Source organism: Anguilla anguilla, chromosome 17 (genome assembly GCF_013347855.1).
Source record: "Anguilla anguilla isolate fAngAng1 chromosome 17, fAngAng1.pri, whole genome shotgun sequence".
Classification (NCBI taxonomy): domain Eukaryota; kingdom Metazoa; phylum Chordata; class Actinopteri; order Anguilliformes; family Anguillidae; genus Anguilla; species Anguilla anguilla.
In genome coordinates this window covers 8,217,472-8,245,044 of record NC_049217.1, presented here as the reverse complement: position 1 = coordinate 8,245,044, position 27,573 = coordinate 8,217,472, and the positions used below count along the sequence as shown (strand labels likewise).

Genomic DNA, 27,573 nt, shown 5'->3' with positions numbered 1-27,573 from the left:
CACAGGTTCAGTAAGGTACAATACTTATTTTGTACAGCTATTTCTAGCCAAGAACACAGTTTAGTTCACACAGTGAACACTATTCAGACCTAATCTAGTATCTAATTCAGAACTAAAACCCTGTGCCAACCCGCCAACTCTGTGTCTACAAATTACGGACGGATCTAGAAATTATTTCTGCAGGGTGACAAGTACAAGAGCCTGCATACATAGAGCCAGTGTTTACGGGACTGGGGATAGATTGCGATCGCAGACCGGGTGTGCGGAGGTGGGCGGGATTGAGATTGCGATTGCGGACTGGTAGAGGGCGAGTGTCGGACCGTGGATAGGGAAAGCTTCCCCGCTAGTGCCTATGAACGCTTTCCCTGTTAAATCCCCTTAGCTTTAGAAAAGTAAACATTTTTATTTTGTGGCTTAATGAACACTTATAATGTAATGTAAATACAAAATAAAGGGTCTTAAAACAAGCTCCTAAATGACATTAGTAAAAGAGGAGGTGAAAAAACACAACAAAATACGTTTAAAGACAAACGCATGGAAGTGGAATTGCTAACATTAAGAACATCACACTCAAAACGCCATTTTCAAAGTTTATTATTATAATCATAATAATGTGATCGTTTTTTTTTTGACCAGCTGTCATTATTGATTTCTTTATCACAGGCAATAATAGTAATAATAGTGCACTTTCATTTTTTATTATAATACACAATTTTTTTCATCAGTATTATTTGTTTTATTCCCCCCCCCCAAAAAAAAAATGTAAAAACTTTACTAAGAAATAAACTGATCTACTGTGCGTTGGGGGACGGGAAGAATACAGTTTACACATTAACTGGAATAATCAACGATGATAATCATAAAGTGAATACAATGAAGTTGAAGAATCAAGACATGATTTATGATAACCGTATACAATGGGGAGCTGAGCAATGTTAGGTGAGGGAAGGGGTGGACTGAGGTATATTCAATGGGGGATGGAATGACACACTGAGGTTTGAGTCAACAGTAAGGGAACAGTGGATGCTGATTTTTTTTAAATAGTGGTGTTCAAATTGACATACAAACTATGCAAAGATTGCAGCTTTTCTTCACGCATTCATGTAAACGCACACACACACACAACCTGTCATTCAGGTTTCTTAAACTGCCTCTGTCCTAGCCTTCTTTATGTTTCCCAGGAGTTGAATTTGCAATAGAGAGAGAGAGAGAGAGAGACAGAGAGTGTGTGTGTGTGTATGAACAAAGTTTTCAAAATAAACACTTTAAACAGAATGCATTGAACTGTATGAATATAAATGATAGACATTACAATGCAAATTCCATTAACTTAATTTTTCTTTTCTTCCTATGAATTTCCATTTCCCTGAATGAAAACTGCATTGTAATGTTTGTGCATTTTGTTTTTGTATTTTTTTGTAGCATGAAGTAACAGAACTTGAAAGAAATATTTGATGATATTCAAAATATTATTATTTTTCTTTTAAAGTACAGTATTATGTTCCTTGCTGTAACGACACTAACTGTATTGAACCAATAAACATGACCTGAAACGTCTACATTGATAAGCTAAGAATGATTAGCCAGTCCCATACCGTGCAGCTAACCCGGGTTAGGGTATAACGCTCACTCTTTGCCACATCCTGCAAAAGCATTATGCAAACCGTGGGTTGGGTTTAAGACCACAAAATAAAGATCTGCTTGGGAAAACCTTGCCTACAGCAACACAAGGAACTGACAGAAACAATACATTTCAGGACATATAGGGTTAATCCCCCCCATGGAATTGTGGGCTCAGAATTACTGTACTTCACTGAAACTCCATCAATAAAGACGGTTGTATAAAATGGTTGCTAGGATACTAGAACATATAGTGAGTGTACACCACTGTAAGCCTTTCATAATGTTGTAGCATGGCCTTGTGGGTCAGAGGGAAGCACTGTTACGTCATGTCGAGACAGGGCTGGGATTGGCTCCGTTCGGATATTCGTGGCGCGCGATAGGTCAAATTTTTAAACGGCCAAAGAGAAAGCAGATTGAGGCCTTTCTTTGTTCTAAGTGCTCTGTGTGGAAAGTGTGGACAAGGAGTCGATGTTTGGGGTGCGTCAGGGACAGCCAACGGACGAAAAAAGGAGGAGAAGTTACTTTTAATTTGTGTACAGTTTTCTTTTTTTTTTAGGACAGTGCATTCCAGTTTTGAGTCCAGTGTCATGAAGAAGAGAACCAACAATTGAGCTCCCCTTTTATGAAGTCAACGTGTGAATACTGCGTGTATGAGGGACCGGGTCACAGAGAATCTTTCGTAGTTCACGTCCATAGTCCCGTAGTCCTCTGTGCTCGTCAACATTTTTCACAGACCGAAATGAACAGGCACAGCATAGTCTCTTTGTGTTCTCAGGTCATCCTAATGCTATTTTCAAGTGTTTGAAATTTCATGGAAGAATTTTTTTATTTTTATTTCGGAATTTCACAAGCATAGATAAAACGGTTTATTTTTCACGAGCGTTTTCCTCCATGAAAAACTAAGGGGGGAAAAAGACAAAATAAAGACTCTTAGCCGGAATGATTTTGCTGCATTTGTTTTCTAAAAAGTAAGAAAAAATAAACTCCCGTATTTCAGCGCAGAGTTGGCTTCCTTGCATTTCTGGCAGCCGTTTTTTTTTTTTATTATGACAGTCTGGCTTCAACATTTCCGTCATCGTACGATTCCCCTTCCAATAACCCCAGCTGTCCGTGAAAGGATGCACATTCCGGTGACCGTCCTTCCATCTCTCCACTCTTCTCCTTTTCTGCCCTCTTGCCACTCTGTTCTGCTCTGTTCCTCCTTAAAAATAAATAAAATTAAATATAAATTAAATATATAAATATTTGAGATAGTTCTTAAGACATTCACTCGGTTAGCTTTTTCCACCTTTTCTTCGTCAACATTTTGTTTGCAGTCACACGGTGAAGAGTATCGAGCAGAAAGAGTTGAGTTACGTTTTTTTATTTATTTATTTATTTATTTTAGTAACTTCCTTTTCCCTTTTTCAGGAATGTTCTCCCTTTCTCTGTTTGTAAGTCTCCGGTCTGGGTCAAAGTCTTTTTCTTTGACTCTTTATTTTATGGGGGGTCTCAGCAGGCTCTAGATTTCCAAACTCCTCCCCCTATGGGACAACAGAAACTTCCTGGGAGATGCACCAGCGTGATTGGTCCCTTGCAGTACTGTTGGGCCGGCAGACTTTTGAAGATCATCATTGATTGAGATTGTTTGAGACTGAGTGTGCTGAATCTTCATTTAAACAGATGGAACTAGTTAACTGAGTTTGGTCAGATTTATGCTCAACTTAAAACTGTTATTTGCAGCGCTTAATCATGTCTTGACCTGACTTTAACTCATTCTTCTTATTTTCACTTTCTGGTTAGAAAGGCATCCGAACAATTTCATGAATGACTCTCTTTGCCTATCTGATTATTTTAAGAATTCTCTTTTTGGTGTTTATTACTTGGTAGGTGCAAAATTATCAGTTGTTGACCACATAAGTGGGTTCCACCATTAATCACGTTGTGCCTAATGCAATTACTGCACACAAATACAGTTCAGAAACCAAAGGTCATGTGACCATTCTTGTGCACTTCTATTGGTTTGGTGCTTCACTGTGTTCGATTAAACTTCCGGTTTCACGGAAGTCACTGTACTTCACCGGCTGCCACAGATTTGGAAGTGCTGACAGGTGGAGCCGCTCGACTTTCCCCGCCAGTTGGGAATTCTGCTTCAGAGTCTAGCCGCTTCTCCCTGGCGGGTTATTCCTGTTTCACTTGGAGGGGGTGGGAGGGTGGGGGTATCAGGGTCATGAGGTCACTTCCTCCTTTCCTTCTGAAGTTGCAGCAGTGGACGGTCACACTAATCCAGTATTACTACTGTCGAGAGATGTCATCTCTACTCACCCAGGAGGGATGCCAGTTCGTAAAACAGCCCAAAACAAATTATATATTTTATAATATCCCTGGGTCAGGCGTATTTTTATTAGCATTAACAGACTGTTTAGCATGCATTTCATAGAGTGGATTCTGCTCCATATCCGGTTGTCTGATAATTTTGGGACAATATTAGCGCTACAGTTTGTGTCTTCCCCAGAGGATAAGCGTTAGTCTTAATATTTTAATTGTTTTCTGATTAATTCCAGAATCTTCCAGAAGTTACTACTGTTAAAGAGTAGAGCAAATCCACAAATGTCACACCTTTCCGTTTCCTTTTGCATCTCTGTGTCTGGGTTCCTTCCAGGAGAGGAATAGCAAACGCTGTGTTTGCATCGACAAAAGAAAAAAAAAGCCGCCATCTTGCGCTGAGAGCGAAGCAGGTTCTTCTTTGGGGGACGTACAGGTGTTCCTTATGAACGGGTGAGATTGTTTGCCGTGTTTGGGTGAGGGATGGATGAGTTTTGGGCGGGGGGAGGGGCAGGGGGGGGGCGGACGCAGCGCCTCCCAGGCTCACGGCTGGGACTGCGTTCCGTTGGACGAGAGGAGCCTGCTCCGGTCTTTGCCCGAGCCCCTGCGCTGCAGGACGCCCCCGCTGGCTCCTACTGCCCCCCCGTCCCCTCGCTCGCCCCGCTCGCCCCGCTCGCCCCCTCCCTCTGAGTGCTGAGAGCTCTGCCGGGTCGGGGTGCTGGGGCCGCGAGGACAGAGCTGACCGTTCTTCTCGTCTGGAGAGAGGAGAGAGAGAGAGAGAGAGGGAGAGGGAGAGAGAGAAAGAGGGAGAGTTAGGTGTACCTGTAAGGTGGTGTACATGTAAGGTGTACCTGCAAAGTGGTGTATCTGTTAGGTGTACCTGTAAGGTGTACCTGTAGGGTGGTGTACCTGTAAGGTATACCTGTAGGATGGTGTACCTGTAAGGTGTACCTGTACGGTGGTGTTCCTGGCACGACCTTATTTGGACAAACTAAGGGAATTGTGGAATGTGGAAGGTTTGCTCAGGATGGAATTTAAGGGGACATTCTGAGAGAATCTGCTTCACATTCCTCCTGCTACCACAGTTCTACAAGCATTTTGGGCCCAACCTGGGGTTTCAAGTATTCAACCCCTCCTGTTTAATGGGACTGTAAGGTGGTGTCCCTGTGTGGTGTACCTGTAAGGTGTACCTGTGTGGTGTACCTGTAAGGTGCACCTGTAGGGTGGTGTACCTGTAAGGTGTACCTGTAGGGTGTACCTGTGTGGTGTACCTGTAGGGTGGTGTGCCTGTAAGATGTACCTGTAGGGTGGTGTCCCTGTGTGGTGTACCTGTAGGGTGGTGTGCCTGTAAGATGTACCTGTAGGGTGGTGTACCTGTAAGGTGTACCTGTAGGGTGTACCTGTGTGGTGTACCTGTAAGGTGTACCTGTAGGGTGTACCTGTGTGGTGTACCTGTAAGGTGTACCTGTAGGGTGGTGTACCTGTAAGGTGTACCTGTAGGGTGGTGTGCCTGTAAGGTGTACCTGTAGGGTGGTATCCCTGTAAGGTGTACCTGTAGGGTGGTGGCCCTGTGTGGTGTACCTGTAGGGTGGTGTACCTGTAAGGTGGCGTACCTGTAAGGTGTACCTGTAGGGTGGTGTACCTGTTTAAGGCTTACCTGCGAGGGCTTGAACAGAGGGCTGATCGTGAGTGCTGAGCAGCTGGGCTTGGATCGTCTCCACCACTCTTTTGAACCTGCGACTGGGACCTGTACACACACACACACACACACACACGCACGCGCACACACACACGCGGGCACACACACACGCACATGCACACGCACACGCACACACGCACGCACGCACGCACGCACACACACACACGCACACACGCACACACGCACACACACACACACACACAAAGTGGATGTACACACAGAGACAGGATCAGGACATATATAAGATTCAGAGTCAGATCAGTGGGGCCCAGTTGTTCCATCTCCAAATGCGCTTGTGCCTACGGCTGTCATCACATGCAACCTGCCAATCATTTACTTCAATATTCGCACACATTCAAAACTCAGTCGTTCACGTGTATCATCATCACAATTACCAATAATAATAATGACAACAACAATTTTCCGGTCCCATCTAGAGCTGATTAAAACCACAAAGGCAGCTCTTTACCGTAACGGTCGTCAAGCCTTTCGAACGAAACAACTGCACAACAAGCGCTCCGTATCAGACAACCGCAAAGACAAAAACAAAACGAAACAAGACGCTTCAGTAAAGCAGAAGACGTCGGTCAGAACGAAGCCTGCTTTGGAGAGAAGATTAGAAAATGAGAACAAACAGATGATTTCAGGGGGAGTTTTGTGATTTCCATGTTCCTTGAGAAGTACACACAATATATACCGACAAAGGTCTGTACATTTGACGGCCAGTTTGCAGAATAAAAATTGGGAATTGAGCTGCAAATTCTCTTATCTCATAGGACATATTCATTTCCCAATTTTGCGAGAGTATAATCTTCTAACTACCAAATTTCAAAAGGAAATGAATGCTTATTTGCATAGAGTCATTTTTAAAGGGCACAGCAAATGTCCACATGCTATCTGTGAACGGAATAAAAAATCTTAATTTATAAAGAAGTTTTACTTGACATAAATACTGATAAAATAAGGCAACGCTATGACGTTGCCATCCTAAATCCAGTCCTAAATCAGTCTGCCGCACCACAGTTGGTCAGGATATGAGGACGCTCCCTCCCCACTCTTGTTATCTCTCAAATTCAAGTTCAAAAAGCTTTATTGGCAAGATAAGATATTTCGTATTTTGCCTTATGTCTCTCTCTGTCTCTCTCTGTACCTCCCTCGCTCCCTCCCTCTCTCCCTGCGTACCCGATATGAGGGTGAAAGTCACACTGTAGATGCCCGTTTCTCTTTTTCCCTCCCTCTCTGCTCTCTCTCTCTCTCGCTCCCTCCCTCCCTCGGAGAAGGCGATGTCCACTTGGAACTTGACAGGCTTTTGGAAGACAGAGGGGCCTCCAGAGGATTTGTACTCTGCTCTGAAACTGGTCTGGGAGATGACACTGTGACAGAGGGAGGGGATCTGGAACAGAGGGAGAGGGAGGTTAAAACAACACACAACAGGGGGGGAAAGCTCTAGCGCCGGTCCTCCGGAGTGGTGAAACATGGAAATGCACTGGCGGCGTAGCGCGGCTAGCGCTGTTAGCGCGGTCAGCGCTGGCTGCTCATAAGGAGCGCGGGGCAGACAGAGCAGCGGAGGAGGGCGCTCGCGGGGGGGGGGGGGGGATCGAGGCGGGAATCTCGATCTCGGCCCCCCCACGCGGTCGGACTGGAAGCGACGGGGGAGGGGTTTCAGGCACCCGCTGGCGGAACGAACAGGGGGAAGGACCGAGGGTGAAGGGTGATGATGGAAGGGCGGAGAGGGAGAGAGAGAGAGAGAGAGAGAGAGAGGGGCTCACGGAGAGGAAGGCGTGGACGATGTCGGCCTTGATGGAGCTGAGCGGTTTGTCCCGGATCACCACGAAGACCTGCTCCTCCCTCTCCAGGCTGATGAAGTTCCCGAACCAGGACCTCTTTGCCAGTCTGCGGGCAGGCAGACGGGCACAGGCGGCAGTTAGCACTGCCCACACACCCCAGCATACCCCACCCCCCCCCGCCCCATTGGGCCACTGGTGCCAGCTGTTAGCCTACTAGTGTTCTGCAAACTGGCACTATGGTAGTCCGCTAGCAGCAGGACAGTTCAGCCACGACTTTTCATTCTTTCGACAGCTGATCTTTATCTTGAGAACCCTATCTACTGAACACTACAGCACTGATCTACTGAACACTACAGCACTGATCTACTGAACACTAGAGCACTGATCTACTGAACCCTACAGCACTGATCTACTGAACACTACAGCACTGATCTACAGAACACTACAGCACTGATCTACTGAACACTAGAGCACAGATCTACTGAACCCTACAGCACTGATCTACAGAACACTACAGCACTGATCTACAGAACACTACAGCACTGATCTACTGAACCCTACAGCACTGATCGACTGAACCCTACAGCACTGATCTACAGAACACTAGAGCACTGATCTACAGAACACTACAGCACTGATCTACAGAACACTACAGCACTGATCTACTGAACACTACAGCACTGATCTACTGAACACTACAGCACTGATCTACAGAACCCTACAGCACTGATCTACAGAACCCTACAGCACTGATCTACAGAACACTACAGCACTGATATACAGAACACTACAGCACTGATCTACAGAACCCTACAGCACTGATCTACAGATCACTACAGCACTGATCTACAGATCACTCCAGCACTGATCTACAGATCACTACAGCACTGATCCACAGATCACTACAGCACTGATCCACAGAACACTACAGCACTGATCAACAGCACGGATCTACAGAACACTACAGCACTGATCTACAGAACCCTACAGCACTGATCTACAGAACACTACAGCACTGATCTACAGAATGCTAGGTAAGGCGAGGGGAATGTTTTCAGGTGCCTTGTCACTGGATAGGGCTCAAAGGATGACAGCAATACTGGCATGGTATGTGTGTGTGTGTTTTTGTATTTTTTTGCCATGAAACAATCAGCACCTGCACCTCCCCTGGCCCACAATGCTTTGGCCCCCAGGGAGGACGGCCACGGACCGACAACAAAATCTTTCTCAGGGCCCTCAAAGGTCAGGGACCCGGCCGGCTGGTACCGGAAGCATCCGACAGAGGCATAATTACAGCCTTGGCCCCGTTTCCGCTGGCTACCAGCGGCAATTAGAACCAAATTAAGGATTTTAATCACCGCCTTTAGTTTCTGCATGGCCTCCCCCCTGTACCCTACAAGCCAGGGAAGCAGCTTGGCGTAGCTACGGCACGCCTTATCTGAGCTAATTACAAACATTTCAAGGCCTTTTTAAAGACACATTATTGTACACTTGCGTGAAATAATTAAATATTATGTTTTACGGCTTTATATTTAACTTTTTGTTTATCTCACGTATCTGTGTCTATATTTTACAGTTTCATTCAATCTTTCTGCTGCTCTGATTCCTGTTTAGAGAGCATACTGTCTGAAACACATAATGTAAATAACATTATTATTATTATTATTATTATTATTATTATTATTATTATTATTATTATGTAACTCACTCAGGACTGGACTCTGGTGTCAGGCTGGACATGTCTTCTGAGGTTGGAACTGAAAGAGAGAGAGGGGGAGGGGGAGGGAGAGAAAAGAAGAAGGTGTGTTTATGAGGCTGTGCGAACAGCAAGCCCCAGTCTCCCCCAGCCCATCTCAATGCGCCCACACACACACGTCATTCAAACGCATCACACACAGGCCCCGATGACCTCATTCAAACGCATCACACACGGGCCCCGATGACCTCATTCAAACGCATCACACACGGGCCCCGATGACCTCATTCAAACGCATCACACACGGGCCCCGATGACCTCATTCAAACGCACCAACCACAACAGCCGCCTGCACGCGCAGCTCACTGAGAATGGCGCAAGCTTCAGTGAACGCGTCTGACGTCACATTTACAGTTTTAATACAATATGTTAATACAAGAAAGCACAAATGAGTTTTTTTTTTTTTTTAAGTGGCAACTCAATCGTTTTAAAAACTCATTTGTGCTTTCTTCTATTAACATCTTAAACAGTAAGGACATAGTATGAGCCATAGAGGCCATAGTCCCCAAAGGAACTTTGTTAGTATGGACGGGTTGAGCAATATGTTGCTTTAAAGCTGTGCAATGCTGTTTTAAAGTCGTGCAATATGTTGTTTTAAAGTTTTTAATAACGGCACTTGAATTATGTACATATGAATATGTGGTTGACTGTGTCACATGTCTACGTAGCCTACCCTGTATGTAAAATGTAGAATGACATTTGTTAAATGCAGCGATACTGAGCCCAAAAAAATTTTCCTAAGGGGACAATAAAGTATATCGTATCGTATCTATCGTACGTTCAAGAATTTCTCTCATTCCCTTAAATTTAAATGCTCCAAATGACACAAGACCAAAATTAACAAGAGTCAGTTCTGCGAGGAAATTAGAAAGCATTGCCCTACAGACCGCACCACACTTTTTCAACCCCGGTGGCAGGTTTAAGGAATAAATGTACCTCTCTATCTTAATGGTACAAGCGTAATATAAAACTTAGCGTTGCACAGCGAGCTTCACCTCTGCTGCCCAGAAGCCGGTGGATAACACAAAGCGATTGGCCGAGACACTGCTGCCAATTTACGTGAACCGTAAGATGATATAAACATTTGAGCCAGTGATTTTTCGGACAGTCAGGCATGTTTTCAGACTGGTTTTATATTTCAGAGGTAGGAATGAGGCCTGTCCCGTCAGAGGCGTCCCAAAGCCGAAGCACCCCAGCCCCCGCCCCCCCTGCTCCCCACCCCCGCTCACCCTGCAGCTTGCGCCGGTGAAACCGCGGCGACCCCAGCAGGTTGTTCTTGAAGGAGTTGAGGCGCGTCCTCCAGTGGGCGGAGCTGCTGCCCGCCATGCCGCCGCCCCCGGGGCTGGAGGGCGGGGTGAGGGAGAGGGACCCGCCCCCGACTCCTCCCCCCTCTGCCCGCGAAGAGGAGGAGGAGGAGGAGGAAGAGGGCGGGGTGGGGGGAGGCTGGGGGTGGTGCGGGTGGTGGACGGGCGTGCCCAGGGGTGTGGGCAGAGGGGAGCCCTGGGGGGTAACCTGTGACAGAGTGTTAGGATGCCCAGAGTTAGGATAGATGGTTTTGGTGACCGACTTGAGAACAGACGGTGCGGGGAAGAAGAAGAAGCGAGGGATGGGGGAGAGCAGGGGGGAGGGGGAGGGGGACGGGGAGCGGGGCGTTTGGAGCGGGAGCGACTTCATGGACTGAAGGTGGGGGCGGTCGGAGGGGCCTTTTGAAGGCAGAGTTTGGGTTTTTTGATCAGGCGCGCGTTGGGCGGCCCGGGGAGTGGTGGCACTTCCTGGTTTGGGGTCCTTAGACTGGGTGGTGGTGGCAGAAGTGACTTCTGATTGGCTGAAAGTGAAAACTGGACTCTGGTGGGATAAGGGAGAGGGACAGAGAGATGGACAAGGAAGGGAGGAGAAATGGAGAAATGGACAGAGGAATGGATATGAGAGTTATGAATTATGACTATCATTATAATATAAAAACTATACAATATATATGGAAGACACCTTGATAAAATGCAGGTGCTTGTTAGATAAATGAGTAGAAATTCTCTCTGGCACAATAAAATAAACATTTTTGCCATTTTAAATTTTTTTAAATAAAAAATATATAGCTGCAAAAAAGAGAATTTTCTTAAGAAATGATCTTTAAGCAGTCTGGAGTTTGTTTTGACAAACAAGGAATGTATCTTTTCCCCGAGAAAGAGGAGCACTAAAACATGGTAGCATATCCCCTTATACAAAATTTAATATCAGTAATTCTGCTTTCATTTTTTAATGCATTTGTACTAAGCCTCATTCTAACGTTTAAGCTATAATGCTTGTATAGACAGTTGTGTGACACAGTGAAGGTCTATGACATGTGTAATGACTCAGAATGGGACAGTATGGGGTGTAATGGACATTCTGAACAAGTAATGTACACATTCCTCTACAATGATAATACCGCACTGAGGCAAATTGCCCAAAGAAATCCAATTCAGTTACAATACTTGCATGCTGCAAATGGAAACTACTACAACTAGATAGATCTTATTTTTACTTTTACACAATGTTAAATATAATGGCTTTCTGTTGTCACAAAAATGTGGTTTAAAGGTTTGTGATGTGGTTTAATTCTGCCATGTATTTGATATGTAACTATGTAACTGATCATAATGCGTATAAATTGTATCGCTAATTATTATTTATGTGGTTTTACATGGAGCTGTTTTGAGTAAAACTGATGGCCAACAGAAACTTACCCTGGGACTGCTGAGGGGGCTGGAGGAGAGGCCAGTGGAAGCCCCGCTGACTGAGCGAGATCTGGGGAGGAACACAGGGCAAACTCACAGTCAGCCAACGCAGGCGTTAAGGCATAAGGTGTGCACTTATAACAGTGGCTACCTCCCTCCCTCCGTTTTCTCATAGGTAAAATATCACACTGCAAGGAACGCAATTCCTTCACCATCTTCTGGCTGTTGTCCCTGCTGATTAGCTAAGCTAGCCTGGTTAGCCCCACCCATTCAATCTCAAATGCAAACACGCTAGCAGAAAATAAGGGTAAACTTCCCGCTGCATTCATGAGCAAAGTCAACCATGAGCTGTAACGCAAAAGAGAGGCTGACTGCATCCAGCTGTGCGGAGCCTGTTACCACGGCAGTAAGCCCATGGGAGGTCACGTGATCTGCTGCTGACCAATGAAACTCCACCCCATTACTTCTTCTTCTTTTGCATAAGCATATTCCCATGGCAATAAACACACCACTACAGTTTTACAGCCGTCAGGATGAAGGTGTTCCAAGGAAAATATTTCATCATCCGCACATCATCTTACGTTAGATTTTACATCACTGCACACCAGTTAAAGTAAGCTGTGCATGTGCTTCAAGCTCGTATAAATCAGGCACGTACACACATGCCTTGGTAAAGTTAGTCACACACATTATGTTTCTTAACAGATAAAAGACCATCCATGCATTAGAACAGAGTCTTAACAGATACCAGACCACAGAGCCCATCCATGCACTAGGACAGGGCCTTAACAGATACCAGACCATGGGGCTCATCCATGAACTAGAAGAGTGCCTTAACAGATACCAGAACAAGGGGCCCATCCATGCTTTAGAACAGAGTCTTAACAGATACCAGACCACAGAGCCCATCCATGCACTAGGACAGTGCCTTAACAGAATGAGGCACCCAGCCACACCAGAAAACAACCTTTTCCTGTCAGTGATGCGCAAGTGTTTTAAGGCCACCTGGCCTTCCCCCAGTCCCTCCTCCTCACTCACTATCCCTCTCCCTCCCTCCCCCTCACCCTCTCTCCCTCCCTCTCCTTCCCCCTCACCATCCCTCCCTCCTTCCCTCTCCCATCTCCCCCTCCCTCCTTCCCTCACTCCCCCCCCCCCGCCCTCTCCCTCTCCCCCCCCCTCTGCCCCCCCCCCCAGGCCGGTGCTCTTGCCTCTGGCTGTGAGCAGCCGTGTCCAGGGCTCGGCGGGGGGGTGTCGGGGAGCCCTGCTCCGTGACGCTCAGGACCTCCAGGCTCTTCCGTTCGGGACGGCAGCGGCCGTGGCGGGTCAGCATGGGGGAGTCCACGCGCTTCCGGGGGGGGTCGGCTGGGAGGGGCACAGGGGGGAGTCAAACACTTCCCTCACTCCCACACAGGATCCAAGCAACAGCGAGGAATTGCTTCCAGGAACACGGGACACTCTCAGAGCAAGTGGCCCCCTTCATCTACAGTGGCCTGCTATTCACACTACCCCAACAAAACAGACCTCAGGTGCAGATGCACTCTAACAAAGAGCTGTGGCATGTGTTACTTATTCAGTCTCCGGAGCTGAGAAGTGATTATGAAAAGGCGAAACTAAACTACATGAAACCGTAAACTATTCCCTATTAATAGCAATGTAACTTAAGAGGCTGTGCTTTTAGCACTTAGCTACTCTCATTCGGACTAGAATTTCTTGATGAATGAAGAGAAGCTATGTGGCTACACGGCATCGTTGGACCGTGGAACACTAAAAGGACCGGGGGATCCTGGGAAGGGTATTCTTTTAAGTTTGTACAGGGGGATTTTGGGAAGGGTAGTCTTTTTAGGTGATTCCACAGAAGAGCTACAGCGTATATCCCACAATGTCGTAGCCGCATTTGTACGGCTGAGAAAGGTTTGCTCTGAATAGGCGTGTTTCTCAAAGGAAATGAACTACACACTGCACTCAGCACCGAGTGGACTACCAGGCAAGCTTAAGCATTTTGCCGTCAGTTCACAATCTGATATTAACATTCCAGTACTATTTATGGGTTGATCTAAATCCTGTATGCATGATGCAGTTTGTTTAACACACGGAACAAGGCGCAAGAAAAGACAAGATTTTTTAAAGGCCCCGAGACTGATGTTTTGTGTTAAAAGTGTCCATTATAATAAAGACGCACAATCCCCTTTTCCAGTTTCACAGAGAAGTAAACACCGCTTAGCTCTGACGGTGCGCGAGTCCCGGTCGACTCGAAAACCGCGCAGTGATGAGAAACGGCGGCTGACGGCAGGCGTGCGCTCATCCGTGCTCCCCTGGGCGGAGAGCGGAGAGCGCGGTACTGAGCGCTGACATCTACAACGAGGGCTTCCAAACTGAGGGATTAAAGGCGGGGGAGGAGTATTTTGAAGGATGAGGGTTTTGCCCGGGGTCTTCAATGAAAAGCAGCCCTGTATCGGGGGGGGGGGGGAGGGGGGGTTATAGAGGGAGGGGGGCACTCTCGCCCCCCCACCCCCCCCAGAGAGACGGGGGGCTCGCTCGCTCACCAATGTCGTTTCGGGGGGGCAGGTCCTCGTCCTCACAGCTGGGGTACCTCTCCTTCCGATCCAGCAGAAGATAGTAGATCATCTTCTCCTGATTTTCCCTGAGAGGGAGATACGGAGAGGAAGGTCAACACCACACACACACACACACATACACACACACACGCTCTCTCTCTCTCACACACACACACACTGACTGCCTGGCCTACAGAGCAGCTTCTACACTGACACTGAGCAACAAGCATTCACCTTACATCCACAATACACTAATAAATGTCTATAATATACTGTTATAATACAACAGTTATAATAAACACACAATACAATTTAAAACACAAAGTATGGTTGATTTCATTTTTTAAATTATACAAGCACTTATGCTGATAGATAGTGTGAGCATTGTATAGTTCTCATATAGTACACACACTAGCAAATACAGTTCACTATATGTATAATCATATTGGCATTGTGTGCAAATGAGTACACTAATAATATTCATATACTGGCAATGGAAGATAAAATAGGTGAATATATTTATGTGATATACAGGCTAAAGCTAGGATGCAGTCGTTAGTTTGCATGCAAATGCACTCAGGCACTGTGATGTGCGAGTGTGGTTCAGTACAGTACTGCATGGAAGCTAATGCTGAGACATAGAATGGAGTTATAGTTGCAGTGCTGTGTGTGAGCCAGCAGGGGGCGGGACATGGAAGGGAGTTATAGTTGCAGTGCTGTATGTGAGCCAGCAGGGGGGCGGGACATGGAAGGGAGTTATAGTTGCAGTGCTGTGTGTGAGCCAGCAGGGGGCGGGACATGGAAGGGAGTTATAGTTGCAGTGCTGTTTGTGAACATGCAGTGTGCCAGACATGGAAGGCAGTTATGGTTGCAGTGCTGTGTGTGAGCCAGCAGGGGGCGCGCTCACTCTTCACACTGCAGGTCCCGCGTGAGCTTGACTCGGTCTCTGAAGCAGCCCAGGGAGTGCATGCTCTCCAGCACGTCCGGGTCCAGCTCCGTCAGCGAGAGGATGCGCTTCAAACACACCCTGCGAGGGGGGGGCTGCTCCGGGCACGGCTCGTTCCTGCCCCCCCTGAGGGAGGGGGGAGAGGGGGAGTGGGGGGAAGAGGGGGGAGAGAGAGGGAGGGAGAGGGATATGGAGAGGGGGAGAGAGAGGGAGAGAGAAAGGTCGGAACAGAGGGGGGGAGAGGGGGCGGGGGGGAGAGAGACAGGCAGAAGGTGAAAGAGGGATAAACAAAGGAAAGGAGGAAGAGAGGGATGGAGAGAGGTAGAGAAAGGTTTACAGAGCTTGACAGCCAGAGACAAGGGAAGATTAAACAGCACTAAACTGTATGAGAAATACTTACAAATACCAAGAGTGCTTCTGTATTGCTTCTAGCTGTAAACAGAGAGAAGAACAAGTTAATACACTTTAACCGCACAGAGGAGGTATTAAAGCTGTTAGCATTAGCGCTGGCATAGTCAAGCTGAGGATATTAGCAGGGACACATTAAACACCCTGTTTGATAAGTTCCAGTCTGTTACTGATCATGAGTAGAATGTGAGTGCGTAAGTGGAGGTGTGTAATTAGAGTGTGAGTGCGTAAGTGGACGTGTGTAATTAGAGCATCAGTGCGTAAGTGGAGGTGTGTAATTAGAGCATCAGTGCGTAAGTGGAGGTGTGTAATTAGAGCGTGAGCGCGTAAGTAGAGGTGTGTAATTAGAGTGTGAGTGCGTAAGTGGACGTGTGTAATTAGAGCATCAGTGCGTAAGTGGACGTGTGTAATTAGAGCATCAGTGCGTAAGTGGAAGCGTGTAATTAGAGTGTGAGTGCGTAAGTGGAGGTGTGTAATTAGAGTGTGAGTGCGTCGGGATAAGAGCGGCGTCGCTAACGTAAGCGCTAACGCACCGTGAGCCGCTTGTCGGGGTTGACCTCGATCATGCCCTTGAGCAGGGCCTGGCAGTCGGGCGGGATGAAGTGGGGCATGTGGAACACCCCGCTCTTCACCTTCTCCAGCAGCTGCCGCAGGTTATCGTGGTCAAAGGGCAGCGCCCCCTGCAGGCCAGACACGGAACAGGCACGGCAGTTCAGTCGGCGCACACGCTCAGATACACAACGGCTATGGCCCATTCAGTCGGCACACACTAGGGAGGTGTTTCTCAACCCTGGTCCTGGGGACCCACTGCCCTGCATGTTCCAGATGTCTCCCTGCTCCAACACACCTGTTTCACTGAATGGGTCGTTATCAGGCATGACGACCCATTCATTTGAATCAGGTGTGTTGGAGCAGGGAGACATCTAAAACATGCGGGGCAGTGGATCCCCAGGACCAGGGTTGAGAAGCACTGCACTAGGGCAGTTAATATGTTCCTCTACGCTAATCATAAATGTTACCCGGCAAATCAAAACTACATCCAGTCATATGAAGCTCACCCCTTACCCTTCCTTATTTTTACTAACACAAAAGCTATTTTGTGTTCTGATAAGTTCTTTAAAATTTGTGGCAGGAGGAAAGTAGGGAAAGAGCTTCTTACCACCAGCAAGGCGAAGAGGATGACCCCGCAGCTCCACACATCCGCCCTCCTGCCGTCGTACTTCTCACCCTGGGGCAGAAGAGGGCGCTGTTACCCACACTGCACACACACACACGGGAGGCAGCCCAGCTGTGCTGTCCTGCACTGTCCCAACCCGTTCCTGGATACCCATTACATTCATTTATCAGGTGCTTTTATTCAAAACGACGTACAAAAGTACCCACCATTCTGTAGGGTTTCACAACAGCCCGAACAAAGCGCACCTCATCCAACAGCGAGAGGGATCAACGAGCTGCTAATTAGTGCAACCAGGTGCGCCAAATTAGGGTTGAAATGAAAACTCGGCTACAGGACTGTAGATCTCCGGGAACAGGATCGGGCATGCCCTGAGCTCAGTGATGAAAACTTCTGTACTGGTGAAATTCTGAATTGGACTCATGACACAGTCTAATAACACCCCTCAACTACCCCTAAATAAACAGAGTGAGTCTATTCACACAGGATTATTATTGCATTTTTAAAAGAATACACTTTCTATAGATAATACTTACCCGGATAACTTCCGGACATGCATAGTGTGGAGATCTGAAAGAGAGACCCAAAACGAATCACAAAATTTCAGTTTTATTTCCACATGCGAATAGCAGACAGAGTGCTTTATTCGGGAACACTCTACAACTGCTGATGTTCTCACATCTGGAGCCTTTATTAGTTGCATTTTGCTTTTATTCACCTGATCAGACACACACACACACACACACACACACACTCACCCACAGCTGGTCTCCAGCAGGCTGTCTCCCACTTGTAGGGAGGCCATGCCGAAGTCCGCGATGCGGATGTTGTTCTTTTCGTCCAGCAGGAGATTCTCAGGCTTCAGGTCCCTGTGACTGAGAAGCACAAGCACAGCTCGCATCATACATCCCATCCCGTCCATCGTTCCCTTCATTCTTCATTCTACCTTCCGTCACTCTCTCCCTCTCTCCCTCTCTCTCTTTCTCTGGGAGAAAGACTGGGACAGCGGGAAAGGGAAACGAGGCCCAGGACATGCTGAGCTCTTGTTTGAGGGTAAAGCTCTCTGACGGTGCAGTTTCAGGTCTTCCTCCAGCCCTCCCAGGTATGAACAGAAATAAAAACAGTCTTTTTCAGCAGTGGCTGAGGTTTGGATTGAGAGCTCTGACTTTGTTATTTTATTCCTCTATCAAATGTAATATTGGGTCATGTAAACACTTCAGAATATACCTCCGACCCCAAAATACTGGTACATCTCTATGTTCAATTTTTCACAAAATCTTGTGTCGTAATTCCTTCACTTGGTAACCCTTACAACAAAATAAAAAGTCTGGTATTTTTGGAGTGATGGCAAGAGTGATGACTTTAAACATGTTTCTGAGATTATGCTGATGAGACCAACTGTTTGCACTAAGGCATTTTGCAAAAGTAAAAAAAGAGCCTCTTTTCAAAACAGTAGTTATCAAAACAGTCTAGAGAGCAGAACAGTATAGTTAGCACAACAGCACAGCTAGCACAGCAGCACAGTTAGCACAACAGTACAGTTAGCACAACAGTACAGCTGGCACAACAACACAGTTAGCACAACAGCACAGCTAGCAGAACAGTACAGATAGCACAACAGTAAAGCTAGCACAACGGTACAGCTAGCACAACAGTATAGCTAGCAGAACAGTACAGCTAGCACAACAGTATAGCTAGCACAACGGTACAGCTAGCAGAACAGTACAGCTAGCACAACGGTACAGCTAGCATAACAGCACAGTTAGCAGAACAGTACAGTTATCAGAACATTTCACAAATGGCTTTTATAGGGCTCATCTGCAATGCTCTGCTGATCATGTATGCATGAATATCAGTAGCCATCATACGTCACGGTTCATGCAAACAGCCAACAAGGCATATGACTGTAACCAGGATAACTCAGGATAAGGCCAATCTAGAATATTGTGTGTATGTAAACATAGACAGTCGTAATGTGCCTGTGACTTTGGCAAAGCCATATTCATCTGACTTTCATACTGACAAATACATTTCTAAACATGTTCATAATTAGTGTCTGCATGTCTACATAAAGAAGTTGCAAATGTCAGCCAAACGTGAAGTTAAGGGGATGAAATGACGTCAGAAATAAGGCCAGTGCATAACCATTACTCTGGCAGCTAGCAATGCTAACTGACTAAGCAATTTCAGGCGCATAGCAAACAGGACATCGCATGAACAGTGAATTAGACTAAAACTGCTGAAACTTTATCAGCAGGCAGCTGCTACTGTGCACTTCAGGTCTCTGTTCAAGGGTCAGAAACAGTTACAATTACCCACCATGTTTGACAAAAATATTACCGGCCGATGAGTCTTCCTCTATTACAATGATTAACCAAAGATTAACAAAATGAACGAGTGAAGCTACATCACTAAGCTAGCGAACCACAAAATGCACAGACAACATTCTGGAAGTTTCCAAAAACTCCCTGTTCAGTTAGAGCCACCTAACATGTAGGACCGGGGGGGTGTCAGAGTGAAGGAGGGGGGGGTGGTTAAGGGAGGTGCGTATGACCGGGGGGGTGTCAGAGTGAAGGGGGGGGAGGGGGGGGCTGCCGGGGGTGTGTCAGAGTGACGGGGGATATAGGACCGGGGGTGTGTCAGAGAGGGGGGGGTGGGGTGGGTATGACCGGGGAGTGGGGGGGGGGGCGTATCTCACCAGATGGAGTGACTGTGACAGAAGTCCAGCGCTGAGATAATCTGTCTGAAGAACTTCCTGGCCTCCTTAGGGGTTAGTCTTCCTTTCTTCACCAGGTAGTCAAACAGCTCACCGCCAGAAACGTGCTCTAAAACCAGGTACCTGGCGCCAGGGAGGGAGGAAGTGGGGAAAGGGTGAGAGAGAGAGAGAGAGAGAGAGAGAGAGAGGAAGGGTAGGGGGGAGTGAGAGACAGAGAGAGAGACAGAGGGAGAGAGAGAGGAAGGGTAGGTGGGAGTGAGAGACAGAGAGAGAGACAGAGGGAGAGAGAGAGGAAGGGTAGGTGGGAGTGAGAGACAGAGAGAGAGACAGAGGGAGAGAGGGAATGAGGGCGAGAAAAGAGAAACGTTAACAAATTTGATAACACTTTGCAATCCTCAAAATACTATACTATGGAGGAAGTGAGGATTAAGTTTAATGTTTATTTTTTTAATCCAGAAGTTTTGCCAGCCAGCACCCTTTCATGTTCAGCACTCTGAATACAGAACACAAGCGCCATCAACAGTTCAGACTCTTTACTTATCAAACATCCATCCATCCATCCATCCATCATCTATACCCGCTTATCCTGGTCAAGGTCACAGGGGGAGCCTATCCCAGCGTGCATTGGGTGAGAGGCAGGAATAAACCCTGTTTGTACAAAGATCCAGGCCGCCAGTCTATCACAGGGCACACACACCATTCACTCACACACTCATACCCACAGGCAGTATAGAGCCTCCAATTAGCCCACCTGCATGCCTTTTGGAGTAAACCAAAGGAGGAGATTCAAACCTGGGACCTTCCAACTGTAAGGTGACAGTGGTATCCACTGAACCACCATACCACCATAAAGAACTCAATATTCAGGTATGAACTGCTGTTCCCCTGGGTGTGCAAGTGCTCTTTGGTTTTAGAAAGCAGTAGCTTTGGCCCATAGTGTTTGTGACTAGGCACCAGTGCTTGCTATATCAGTAACCTGCTATAACAAGACTGAACATGATTAAACGGCTATGTAGCTTATTTTACCGTGTCAGAAGAGCATAAACCACTCCAAGCAGGCCACTGCATCACATAAACAGTGATAGACCCACAGACCACACACACACGCACCCACACACACACACCCCCACCCCACACACACACACACACACACTCACACGCACGCACGCACGCATGCACGCACGCACACCCCCCCCCACCCCACACACACACACACACACACACTCACACGCACGCACGCACGCACGCACACACACACACCCCACGCACACACACAGAAGGGAGAGCGGGTTGAAAGTGGTGGCGGCCGACGGCCGCAGCAGTGAGATAAGGGAGCCAGTGTTTGTGGAAACGCTGACGTCACCGGCACGGGGATCCGGGGAAGCACTCACAGATACTTGTTATTCTCGTAGACGTCGTGCAGTTTCAGAACGTGCGGGTGCTCTATGAGCTTCAGAATGGCGATCTCCCTCTCCACCTACAGGGCGGCGACAGACGCAGGGAGACAAGGGGACATGACAGGCCATTAGAGCTTTTCACAGCTTATCTGAAAGCTTATCCACCAGTAACTTATTGTAACTTTCATCCAATGTCCACCCAGTACCCCTTAAAGTTACACTGCAAGGTCAATACCTTTTTGAAAATTTACCTTTCAAATTTGAATATTTGGTTTGAACCGTAAACTGGGTTTGAATTGTCAGACCAAAGTAATTCTTGATTTTTTAAAAATGCATTTCTTGGTCTAGTCAGTTATACATTGCACAGTCTTGGACAGCGAGTAATTTAACTGGATCTATGTCAATGCAAACGAGAAGCAGGAAGCAGAAAGGCACATCAGCATTCGATTCGTATGGTTAGCATAGCCACACGTACTTAGACCCCGTCAAATGCAGCCGCCTCGGTTTCTGTTGCAATAAAAACACGTCGCTTTCCGCGACTGTCTTCCAGTGCTGATGCTAACAACGTCAGTACATTGTTTCTGAAAATTTCCTTTGAAACCGTGGTTCTCAAACTCGGTCCTGGGGGACCCCTGTGTATGCTGGTTTTCATTCCAACCTCAACAGCAATCCCAGAATTTTAACAAGCTGTTAATTTTTTCTTAATTAGGTGCTTTTCATGTTTTAGAGCTGGGGTCCCCAGTCTTATCCAGAAAGGGCTGGTGTGGGTGCACACCATGTAAGAGCTGCCAGTCATGCTCTGATCCTGATTCTACTAATCAAGGTTCTTAGCAATGACTCTAGTGACTGAGTAGTAGAATCAGGAACCCCGGCTCTAAAACATGAAAAGCACCTAATTAAGAAAAATTAACAGCTTGTTAAACTTCTGGGATTGTTGTTGAGGTTGGAATGAAAGCCAGCATACACAGGGGTCCCCCCCAGGACCGAGTCTGAGAACCACCGCTTTAAAATACAAAAAAGACTAACCTGAAGAACGAGAACTGGACCGCATTTTTAATTCAATAAACCGAACAGAACGGGGCGAGATTCGCTCGGTGTCCAACATCCTCGTACGACCGCAAGGAAGACGTTGCTGGTGTGAAAACATCGGCCCTGTCCTGCTCTTCCTGTCCCGTTGACCGAATGTGCTAAATGTCCCCCTTCGTCCGAGCCAACCCTCGGAGGGTTACCCCGAAAAAAAGGACGTGTTTGCGTATGGCTGTCCCGGCCGCTGCCACCAATCCGTTCCTCTTTACAACTGCAACTGGGCTGAACAGTACCTGCGCGTGCTACCACAGCACCACCATACTGTACGGTTCTGGCTTCAGTGAGCTCCACAGAACAACCACTGAAACAGGAGTCACGTGACTGCACTGAAACAGGAGTCACGTGACTGCACTTTCTTGGCGACGCACCTGTTTGTCAGTGTAGTATAATGGGTAAGGAACTGGTCTTGCAACCTAAAGGTCACAGCTTCGATTCCCAGGTAGGACACTGCCGTTGTACCCTTGAGCGAGGTACTTAACCTGCATTGCTTCAGTACATATCCGGCTGTATGAATGGATGCAGTGTAAAAGAAAACAGTTGTGTAAGTCGCTCTGGATAAGAGCGTCTGCTAAATGCCTGTAATGTAACGTCCTTCTGCTTTTTAAAGGAAAGCAGGGTTCTCCTAAGGCACTACAGCGTTTACTTCGCCGTGATAGAGCAGCGAGGGCCCAGCTTTTGTGATTCACCCCGTTCGCCCCCCGATTTGAGAAAGGTCACTAATGGAATCTCGGGAAAGGCGGAGTGCGCCGTATTTCAGGCCGACGCCGGGAGGCCGCTCCGCTCGCTGAACCGCTTAGCGTGCGCGAAGACGCCGCCGGAGATAATGGCCCCGTCCAAAATTAGGCACCGGCGTCGCCCCCACACTTCCGCTGCCGAAGAGAGTGCTTTTTCGAGGGAAACTTTGCGCTAGGAGAACACACCAAGATAACTCATACCTTGAAACCTCCATCTTGTGTCATGAACAACGTCAACTTGAAATCATAAGCACGTTGATTTAAATCATAAGCACGTTGATTTAAATCATAAGCACGTTGATTTTTTTTTTTTAAACTGAAATGAGAATACCGCCTGCTTAAGCTACATATTATCCCGGCACAGCTGTGTGTGCAGTGTGTGTGTGTGTGTGTGTGTGTGTGTGTGTGTGTGCAGTGTGTGTGCATGTGTGTGTGTGTGTGTGTGTGTGTGCAGTGTGTGCAGTGTGTGCAGTGTGTGTGTGTGTGTGTGTGTGTGCGTGTGTGTGTGTGTGCAGTGTGTGTGTGTGTGTGTGTGTGTGTGTGTGTGTGTGCATGTGCTGTGTGTGTGTGTGTGTGTGTGCAGTGTATGTGTGTGTGTGTGCTGTGTGTGTGTGTGAGTGTGTGTGTGCAGTGTGTGTGTGTGTGTGTGTGTGTGTGCAGTGTGTGTGTGTGTGTGCGCAGTGTGTGTGTGAGTGTGTGTGTGTGTGTGTGTGTGCAGTGTGTGTGTGTGTGTGCTGTGTGTGTGCAGTGTGTGTGTGTGTGTGTGTGCAGTGTGTGTGTGTGCGTGTGTGTGTGTGTGTGTGTGTGTGTGCTGTGTGTGTGTGTGCAGTGTGTGTGTGTGTGCAGTGTGTGTGTGTGTGTGTGTGCAGTGTGTGTGTGTGCAGTGTGTGTGTGTGCTGTGTGTGTGTGTGTGCAGTGTGTGTGTGTGTATCTGTGTGTGTGCATGTGTGTGTGTGTGCGTGTGTGCAGTGTGTGTGTGTATGTGTGTGTGTGTGTGCAGTGTGTGTGCATGTGCTGTGTGTGTGTGTGTATCTGTGTGTGTGTGCATGTGTGTGTGTGCGTGTGTGCAGTGTGTGTGTGTGTGTGTGTGTGTGTGTGCAGTGTGTGTGCATGTGCATTGTGTGTGTGTGTGTGTGTATCTGTGTGTGTGAGTGTGTGTGCATGTGTGTGTGTGTGTATGTGCAGTGTGTGTGCATGTGTGTGTGTGTGCGTGTGTGTGCAGTGTGTGTGTGTGTGTGTATGTGCAGTGTGTGTGTGTTTGTAATAGGGTGAGGATGCGTATACACAGAGAGGATATTATGAAAGCAAATATAAATTAAGTCCTACATACAGTATTATGTACATGTGCCATTGAACTCATGCAACTTGCAAGAAACAGTGTGTGAGAGTTTCTTCTGTTTCCAGGGATATCAGTATTATGACATCATACAGTGTTGCAAATGTCACATAATATTGTAACTCATAGCAGATTAAATCTGGCAGAGGTTTTCTCAATCGAAGACAAATATACTGTTATACGTATTATCAGCAACAAGCACAACAGCGCTAACTCCGCACAATAGACATCTCTCACCTTCATCAGCACAGATTCTGAGAGCTTTTCCCTGTTCACTATCTTGACGGCTACCTTCTGCCCTGTGATACAGTGAATGCCCAACTTCACCAACCCTGTGAAAGACAGAGGGAGAAAAATACAAGCCCCCCCCCGTGCGGTGAGCGGACAGCAGTTAATCGCATGTGAACTGTTAAATATTTCACGGGGTGGGGGTGATTCCAAGGGCTGGAACCACATCACAATTAGCCTGGAGAGAGGAGCGTTCTCGATCGGCCCGGCAGACCACACAGCACATACACGGTACTATAGCATAATTCAACGGTTCTCCTAAGTCCCTGAATGTGCATTGTACTTTTTCCAACTGAAGAGGACCATGCAATACTCACGAGGACATTTAAGCTATAGCATAAAATCTACTACACTCTAACGTGCTATACAATGCACCTCACTGTCCATCTTAAAACTAATCCCTGCATTTTATAACTGCCATGTTTTGAATACAAAGCGGCATCTCGGAATCGTTACAGGCAAATTCAACTCAATAGATTAATGCCTCATCTGTATGGATGCACACCAACAGAAACACGAAGGTGGAGTCCACAGATAAAGCATGCAGGCTACGTGCACTAATGAGGTAAACAGTCTAGTCTGACCAGAGTCAACACAAGAATGCAAAAAAGATTCATTTCAAACAGTAGCCTATACACACTAGCCTATAGATATATTTTCAGGACTTTTTACATTAAACATTCAAACCAAAAGAACAGTCTATCACAAGTATCTGGACCGATTTCACAGGTTTCCGGCTTTTATACGCGATTCATTTCGGTTGCCACAAGCTTCTACACCATGTAAGAGCTGCCAGTCATGCTCAAGCCGGCTAACGCCAGCTCCCTTCCCTAGGAATAGAGCGACCCGTGTAAATCAATACTTATCCAGTCAGCCATGCCGGTTTCTGGTAAACTACACAGTTGCAAGTTCTCGAATATCCGCCCATAAACAGCTATAAACCTTGTGAGCGAAGGCTACTCATTGTAAATCGTGGGATAATAACCGTGTCTTACCTGTTTGTCCTTTCCCCAGCGTCTTCTCCAATCGGTAAGGCCCAACGTACTGAGCCGACTGACTCCCCGTCAATTCCTTGCTGGACATTCTGTGCGAGCGTTTTAAGTAAATTATAGGGCAATAATGACAAACAATATTTTCGAGAGGAATTTGTAACTATCCGTCCTGTACGCACAAGGGTGCCGGAAAGACATTACAAATGACAGCAATTGTAACGTGAGAAGAGACGGAAAGGTTGTAGTAGTGATGTTAATTTTGTGGCCTACTACCCAGCACTTTATTATTTTTGGTTAACGTATTATATTTATTCCGTTTAACATCTGTACCGTACTTGTTCGGATTGGCCGAATTAGCCTACTATAGCGATACAATGTCCGACCTCCAGAAACTGTAAATAAAATATTTATTTTGGTATAAAATTATTAAACGGCTGATGACAACAGGAAGGAGGGATGGGGAAAGGGAACGGAGAGCGGTGGAATGGGAGGGACACGCGTTTATGGAATTAAACAAAATGATGATCCACACAATACAACTATGAAATATCACCGCGATTAAAGTAGCGACAAACAGGACTAATTACGGTTATTCATAAGAACAGCAATGCGCTATTCTAATCTTGAACTGCTTATTAATCATATCCTACAGGCACAACTGGCTGCTTGTACACTCGTCCGTTTTTTAGAATTAAAGATATTGTTGCAGGGCGATATTATTTCATATCAGGCAATAACAACACGTGAAAACGTTATTTATCGGGTTATATTCCACCGTCCCTCCACCTCGTTTCTTCCAAGCAGGCTAGCCTATCTCTCTCTGGCTACCTGGCCTTTATTTTCGTCCACAGCTAATATAAAATAATTTTAAAATACACGTGCATTAAACATCATCCACACGATGCTCACTATACTATATTAGTATAGGTCTGAAACCGTGAAACAGATTTTCCTAACAAAACAACATCCCTCTCCGTATTCTTTTGGGTTATCACGGTTCACTCACAGTATCAGTCAGTGTTTTAATCTACCCACTTTTTTAAAAGTTGTGTTTTTGAATAAAACAATCGGTATCTTCGCGCAGGCCTATTTTAAGTGGTTTTGTGAAATAATACGCGTTTCTACGATAACAAGCATCTTTATCTAGCGTAGTACAACTCCCCCTCCCTCTCGTGCTCGCTCGCTCCCTCCCTCCCTCGCTGTCTGCGCGCATATCACAGCATCATCTCGCTCCCTCTCCCCGTCTCCACGTTCGCCGGTCCTGGTTTCATGATTCTGCGGGTTCCTTCAGGCAAAATGCGCTGTTCTTGATATTTCGTTAAAACAAATTATATTTTTTTCTTGTCTTGAGATCCTTGAGAATGAGACGTCTTTATCTTTCCGTAAACCGTTCTTTTCTCTCTCCCTCTTCTCTTCCTTCTCATCCGATTCGAGCAACATCAGCATCCGGGTCCCACTGACTCTCCATCCCCCCCCTTTCTTCAATACTGCGAGCTTTCGCGTGCCCCGCTCCGCAGACACTTCCTCCCTTTCACTTTTTCTTGCAACGCTGTTGAAATCGCTCTCTTTATGCGAGATGTCGCGATTAGTTTTGCCAGGTTTATTTAGGTCTAGCTCAGTTTATAAACATTGCGTGCAACAGTAACATATAATGGATGGATATCGTAACGTGTAACTGCATTTTATCCATAAATGAACAGTTTTCATTAAAATTCGTTGTTACTGCAGTATTACACCTCCGTCCGTTTGGTTGTATTTAGTGTTACAAGATATTCTTAGAATATGGTAAATATTTTGTGAAATTATCTTACTTATTACTACTTATTTTCGCAGTTTTACAGCAATTGACATATTGCATGTTTATTGACTGTATAAAAAAAATAACACAAGTGGTTGTATTTTTTGTTCTCCATAACATATCTTAAAACCAGATAGCATGTTGTTCCCAATTAGTGAGGATAGCAACTCCGAAGAATGGACTGTAACATTGTATCGTCAAAAATGCACGCTTTATTGTTACAAATGACATGTTAACTGGCTGATATCAAGTTTATATTC

At 46.6% G+C, this 27,573-nt stretch overlaps 1 protein-coding gene across 2 annotated transcripts; it reads right to left on the bottom strand.

The window, feature by feature from the left end:
- Positions 1-577: 577 nt before the first annotated feature.
- Positions 578-27,010, bottom strand: si:dkey-16p21.7 (serine/threonine-protein kinase BRSK2). 2 transcript variants are annotated; one of them, XM_035399169.1, is made up of 19 exons: positions 25,519-27,010; positions 24,473-24,567; positions 21,074-21,159; positions 19,665-19,805; positions 17,725-17,841; positions 17,503-17,536; positions 16,952-17,020; positions 16,326-16,472; positions 15,785-15,816; positions 15,346-15,510; positions 14,427-14,524; positions 13,092-13,245; positions 11,893-11,953; positions 10,399-11,014; positions 9,122-9,170; positions 7,396-7,519; positions 6,809-7,019; positions 5,585-5,674; positions 578-4,682 (listed from the first exon to the last, which is right to left on the bottom strand). In XM_035399169.1, the coding sequence occupies exons 1-19, from the start codon at positions 25,604-25,606 to the stop codon at positions 4,471-4,473; spliced, it is 2,589 nt and encodes an 862-aa protein (XP_035255060.1). In that variant the 5' UTR covers positions 25,607-27,010; the 3' UTR covers positions 578-4,470. The 2 variants fall into 2 exon arrangements, with proteins under 2 accessions (XP_035255060.1, XP_035255062.1); XM_035399171.1 differs by having other exon boundaries at positions 10,399-10,681.
- Positions 27,011-27,573: the final 563 nt, after the last annotated feature.

Excerpts from the sequence above, each read along its gene's own strand:
- si:dkey-16p21.7 (XM_035399169.1), bottom strand. The coding sequence starts at position 25,606 with ATGTCCAGCAAGGAATTGACGGGGAGTCAGTCGGCTCAGTACGTTGGG. Across the intron at positions 21,160-24,472 it reads CAGAATCTGTGCTGATGAAG|GTGGAGAGGGAGATCGCCAT; the intron begins GTGAGAGATGTC and ends GCCGCCCTGTAG. Across the intron at positions 19,806-21,073 it reads TACGAGAATAACAAGTATCT|GTACCTGGTTTTAGAGCACG; the intron begins GTGAGTGCTTCC and ends CCCTGGCGCCAG.